Source organism: Trichoderma camerunense, assembly GCF_050948025.1.
Source record: "Trichoderma camerunense strain CBS 138272 chromosome Unknown V8C40scaffold_5, whole genome shotgun sequence".
Classification (NCBI taxonomy): Eukaryota; Fungi; Ascomycota; class Sordariomycetes; order Hypocreales; family Hypocreaceae; genus Trichoderma; species Trichoderma camerunense.
In genome coordinates this window covers 2115117-2121116 of record NW_028145365.1, presented here as the reverse complement: position 1 = coordinate 2121116, position 6000 = coordinate 2115117, and the positions used below count along the sequence as shown (strand labels likewise).

At 45.0% G+C, this 6000-nt stretch overlaps 3 protein-coding genes across 3 annotated transcripts; 2 read left to right on the top strand and 1 right to left on the bottom strand.

The window, feature by feature from the left end:
* The first annotated feature begins 642 nt into the window (after positions 1–642).
* Positions 643–1737, top strand: V8C40DRAFT_240210 (uncharacterized protein). Its single transcript, XM_083214747.1, has one exon. It carries the CDS (start codon positions 881–883, stop codon positions 1451–1453), a length of 573 nt encoding a protein of 190 aa, XP_083075915.1. The 5' UTR covers positions 643–880; the 3' UTR covers positions 1454–1737.
* A 698-nt stretch (positions 1738–2435) lies between these two features.
* V8C40DRAFT_240209 (cytochrome P450) lies at positions 2436–4252 on the top strand. The gene is made up of 2 exons (XM_083214746.1): positions 2436–2995; positions 3089–4252. The coding sequence occupies exons 1-2, from the start codon at positions 2478–2480 to the stop codon at positions 4215–4217; spliced, it is 1647 nt and encodes a 548-aa protein (XP_083075914.1). The 5' UTR covers positions 2436–2477; the 3' UTR covers positions 4218–4252.
* Positions 4253–4476: 224 nt separating this feature from the next.
* Positions 4477–5420, bottom strand: V8C40DRAFT_286233 (uncharacterized protein; the record flags this gene model as incomplete). Its single annotated transcript, XM_083222499.1, has 2 exons — positions 4477–5104; positions 5201–5420. 2 exons carry the CDS (start codon positions 5418–5420, stop codon positions 4530–4532), a joined length of 795 nt encoding a protein of 264 aa, XP_083075913.1. The 3' UTR covers positions 4477–4529.
* Positions 5421–6000: the final 580 nt, after the last annotated feature.

The following is a 6000-nucleotide window of genomic DNA, read 5'->3' as shown; positions in this document are numbered from 1 at the left end:
AACCTAAACTAGGCTAATTAGTTTTATAAGATCTAAAGTATATTATATTAAAATTAATATTAAAGAAGTAAAATAAGGAAATTTAATTTAAAAATATTAATATTATAAATTAAAATTAAATTTAAAATAATTCTTTTATAAGTTTATCTTTAATATAATTAATATATTTATTTAATTTTTTTAATTTTTTTTAGTTTAATAAGTTAAAATATATATTATTATAAAGTAAAATATATTTATTAAAAATTAATAAATATAAGGATATATTTAATATATTATTTATTTTATTTTATATTAAGTATATAAAATTAATATTAAAATTAATATTAGAATTAGTTTTAAAATTATAATTAAGTATTAAATCTATTAAAAACTAATTTACAACTGCTTTTATATACTTTATAGAAGAATTATATTATAACTATAATAAAAGTATTTTAGTAATAGTTTTATATTATACTTTACAAAGTAATTAAACTTAGTAAAAATTTATTTATATTTAGCTAAAGCTTAGTTAAATAGAAAAGAATATTAATTATCTATAAGCTGTACAGGGTATAGCTTTGCCCTGCTGTGGCAAAAAGGAAAACTATGCCAGGCACAGGGACAGCTTTCAGGGGGGGGGGGGGGTACAGCTTATGTGTATACTCGGTGGCGCCGTGGCTCAATCTGTTGGTCACTAGCCAGCCTGAGCGTCCCAAGAGGCCCTGCCCAAGCCATCGTGAAACGAACGGGCATGTTCAGCCTCAGCTACAGCATGGCATACAAAAGGAACTGCCAGCCTCGAATTCGACTTGCCATTTCAGTGGCGCTCACAGCATTTTATTTCATCGCATACCAAGTTCCATAGTCCCACAAGAAAGAGCGAAAGAAAGAAAGAATGTCGCGGGTGTTTCAGATCACGAAGCCAGTCTTCAAGCACGATTATCAGATAATCCCTGAGGGCGAGGAGACCCTCTACAAGGTGAAGAACTCGCCGTTCCCCCGGGGTGGCACTCCCGATCTCGCGCTACTCGACGGACCCGACAAGACCGCGCCTGTTCTGGTCGTGTGCCACATGCCAAAGTTCTCACGGCACTTTAAGATTGGATTCGGCGATCCCGCAGACCCCGATACCATTATCTGGGAAGACTTCATCAAACCCAAGATAGGCGGTTGTGAGCGCAGGATTTCCGTCTCTTTCGCAAGTGATGGCACCATTTGCGAGACGGGCCAAGGCCAGCGCGAAGAGTTCATTTGGAAACGCACCCACCACGTCGGCGTTGATGGCAAAAAGCTTCACCACTCAAGGCTGCGGAATAGAAAACTCATTGACGAACGGGGCGAGGTTGTCGCCATATTTACATTCGACAAAACGGGGTGGCTACAGATTAATGTCGACAGGGGACGCGACTTCGATGTCATGGTCATGATGACACTACTGTCGATCATAGAGTGGATGAGGCGGCAGTAGGCGGCAGGCGGACACCCTGGTTCCGCTGCGTATTTTCGACACCATTCATGGAGCGTATTTGGCTTTCTGTGCTTACCTATATATCCACGTCTGCGCGGCGCATTGACATTGAAGTTTTGAATCCTGGAATTGTTTTGTTGGTCGTTTCTCTTCGCTGGTGTTGTGTTGAAGCTTCGAATATGGGCAATCATACCCTATAGATAGGTACATATATGGCGATAGCTTCAACACCAATACAATTTTCATTCAAGAATCTTTAGCTATACTCGATACATTTAATTGAGCATCGCTTTCCGTAAAACTAGAGAAGGTGATTCGCCCAGCGTGCGTAATTCGTCCTTTTGCACCCAGTCACACTCCATATCTTCGTATCAGTATTGGTCATCGCTAGCCTCAGTTTTTTCCCCGTGCCTTTTGGGTATAGCGACGGATTCTGAGCTCCGAAGCTCACGGGTTGTTGTGGAGATGCGGACAAAGCGGAATCCGAGAAAGTAGGATTCATTACGACGCTTATGTCCCGTACTCACATCACTTCGTTCGGCGAAGCCACTCACAAGTCTCCCCTTGCTTCCCCTCGGCCCGTTCCACTCGACGCTCGTTCCAAAGTGTTGCCAAGTAATAAAAGCCCTCATTCGTAAGAACCAAATAGCTGGAAACATACGCTAATTGGTCTTACATTTGAATTCATGACAGCCTATTGGTAGATGTCTCTCCTACAAGCAGATCCTTCGCCACCATGTATTCTACAACACGAGGTCAAGGGTCCAGAAAGGCCGGCTTATTGTTCCGCTCGGCCGTTCATACATAGACCTCATCATAATCGAGTGAAAGGACCGACTAGGCTGTAATTCATCCATGGGGAAAACAAGGGTGGTGTTAAAATGAGGCCACTCGAAACCTGTCCGCCTCGGGAGTAACATATTTGAACTATATAACTTGCTAAGGACCCGGCAGAAAGGCTGTCGCTGCTCGTCTTTGCTCCATCCAATACACGGTTTACGCTGATATTGGATAAGCAAACAAGATGGCAAGCCTAGTTGTAGGTCAGGTCGCCATCGTCCTGATAGGCTTCCTCCTCTACCAGCTATTCTTCCGCAACAAGTCCAAATTCCCTTTGCCTCCTGGCCCAAAGCCTCTTCCGATTGTTGGCAACATCAAAGATCTCCCGCCTCCAGGAACACCGGATTTCCGACACTGGCTCCCATTCAAAGAAAAATATGGCCCCATCAGCTCCGTCACCTTGCTAGGCAGGACATTGGTCATCATCCAGGACAAGGAGGCTGCCGTCGAATACCTGGAAAAGAATTCGTCAAAGACTTCTTCACGCCCACAGTTTGAGTTTGCCAACATGTGCGGATATGGAACGATGCTGGCCTTCATGGATTATACCGATTTGTTTCGCCAGCACCGCAAGTTTGTTCATCATCAATTTGGAACAACGGCCCTTGTCTCTCGCTTTAACGGTGTTCAAGAGATCGAGTCCAAGCGCTTTCTCATGCGAATATTCAAGGAACCCGAAAGTTTATTCCAACACATCAAAACGTATGTTAGCAATCTACTGATGATTACTTAGCTCCAGTGCAAATATGGGCAAACTCTTCGCACCTCTAACCCATCTATTAACTCCGACCGTAGTGAAGCTGCCGCCACCATCCTCAAAATCGTCTACGGTTATAATGTTGAGCCGTTTGGTGCAGACCCTCTAGTGAGAATTATCAACGACGTCATGGAAAATGCCTCTCGCGCGATGCTACCCTTTAAAAAACCTGTCGAGATTTTTCCTGCTCTCAAGCGTCTGCCCGACTGGATGCCAGGTGCTGGCTTCAAGCGCCTCGCCCGCGAGTGGTTAGCTCTAACTGACGCGTCCGCCTACATCCCGTACAACCATGTCAAGAAGCAAATGGAGAACGGCACGTACCAACCATCCTATGTCTCAGAGTTGATTCAAACGCACGGCAAGGGAAAGAATATGGAGCCAGACGAAGACACCAAAGAAGCCATCGTCCGAACTGCGCAGATGTTATTTACCGGAGGCGCAGACACTACAGTCGCTGCTATCATGGCATTCGTGTTGGCTATGATCCATCATCCAGAAGTTCAGGAAAAGGCTCAAGAGGAACTTGACCGAGTTGTTGGCACCGACCGTCTCCCAACCTACGAAGACCGACCCAATCTACCTTACATCAACGCTTTCATGAAGGAGATGCTCCGTTGGTTTACAGTTGCGCCCGTGAATACCGCCCACAAGAACGACGAAGAAATCATTTTCCGAGGGTACCGCATTCCAAAGGGATCATATACTGTGGCAAGTAACTGGTGGTTCTTGCATGACCCCAAGACCTACGCAAACCCGATGGCTTTTGATCCCGATCGTTACTTGGCGCCTCGAAACGAGCCAGATCCCACAGGCATGTTTGGCTATGGACGAAGAATCTGCCCCGGTCGGTTCTTTGCACAAGAGAACCTGTTCATCACCGTGTCTCAAACTCTGGCAGTGTTTAAGATTACTCATGCAGTCGACGAGAACGGGAAGCCGATTGAGGCTGTGCTCAAACACACACCAGGCTTGATCGACCACCCACAAGAATTTCCCTATAGCATTGCTCCAAGAAATGAGAAGTGCGTTGAATTGCTTAAAAGATTGGAGATGGAGAGCCCGTGGGAAGAGAGCAACGCGGAGGATTTAGAATGGGGATCATTCACTAAATATCAAGAGGAGCACCGGCGCTCTGTAGCTGAACGAAGAAGCAAGGTGTCAAATTAGTTGCTATAGATGTATGTAGATTCACAGCAATACGATAAATCGATGAATCGTTTCAAGGTCTTGCAATAAGATGAAGACAACGTTGAAGAAGATAGACAGAAAGACGTTGATGGAAACAAAAAATGGAAATAGAATAATAGATCGCAAAAGGTTTAGAAGAGTTAGAAGAACCAAAAGCAAAAGTTTGGCCATGCCTGGGACAGAAGTAGGATCAAAAGTAGACAAAGTAGAGAAAGAATCAAAAGCAAGAGAATGAAGACAAACATCGACCGTTGAATATCGTGAAAACAATCGTATGCCTCGCCGAATGTACTACATCAAACGTTTGTTGTCTTCACCATCAAAGTTGGTCCATTGCATTGGATCCGACCAGTCGGCTACATTATGTTGCTCCTGTTGGGGCTGCATTGTGCTCGAGGTGAACATGTATTGCATCGCGTGCTGATAACCAAAGGGCTGCTGCTGCTGCTGATAGGCGCTGGTAGACAGGTTCATATAGTCAGGACCAGCCAATGAGTGGTGCGTGTCATCCGTATGACGCCTCAATTCGTCTGCTCGTGTGAACTTTAGGGAAACGTCTTCTGTACCACAACAGCCGCAGGCGAATATTTTCTGTCCCTCGGCTGATACTTTTCGATTCTCAACGGCTTGGACCGGCTGGCTCGTGGGTGTCGAGGCCGGCTGCGTTGGCAGGACTATCTGCTTCTCTGTTTTCTGAGGAACAGAGGTGTCTGAGGTTGTAGCTATGCTAGTTTTGGAAACTTCATTGGCAGAAGTGCCTGCAGATGAAGGCGAAGCCTTACTGTCCAGAGGTGAATTAGAGGGCACACCCTGTGATTCGAGTTCGAGTAATGTCGATTCTTCGCCATCTTCTTCGTCATCCTCTTCTAATAAGAATGATTAGCCACTTTATCTCATGAGATGAATTACTAAGGCTGTATAGGAGAAGAGAAGGCTTTCTAGGGCCTAGGAATCGTACTTACCTGATGGAGACGAGGATAACTGCGATAAAGAACGAGATTCTTCGTCAAGCATCCTGTTGATCTGTTCTGCAGAGTATGTAGTCAAGAGAAACCGGACCATCGGACGGCCTACTTGGTCTTCATGCGATGAGCCGTGCATGGGAGGTGTGCGTGATGGTATGCGTCTGGACCTCACCCTTGCCTTGCTTGATCTTCTTTCTGTTGGTGCTTTTCGAGGCATGGCTTGATCGGGTGACAGGTTGAATTAGTGGCTAAGTGTGGCAAACAGAATGCAGTTTAGCAGCAGTACATAGTTTGGCGATGAAATGAAATGAGTTCCCGAGAACAAAGGCTTTGAAATCGTGGGCTTACCAGGCGGTGGGTGGACGATTTCCGATTTTATTGAGGCTCAGCGGGCGTTTGTGGTCGGGGAAAATGTAGTGCCGCGTACAAGGTGAACAAAAACTGAACAAATTCAACCAAGATCTGAGGAGCTCTAAGAGTCAAAACAACTTGAAACTATTAGCAGGAGACAACGTTGCTTGAGCAAAGACCTAGTACCCAGTACTAGGCAATGATGCCTTTACAGGAACCTAAGATGGCTCTGGTTGATGATGATCATCAAATAATAGGCTAGATTTCGTTGCTATGATAATTCTACACCTCTCTTGAACGCGTATTCCCCCCTCAGAGGGTTGAGCAAGAAGAGAGGTAGGTGCGAAACTTGATGCCGGCGGAGCAGAAGAGGAGCTAGCAGAAAGAGAGTGTGTCTTTGGCAGGGCGATGCTGGAGGAACCATTAAATATTAAGAGCTGAAGAGA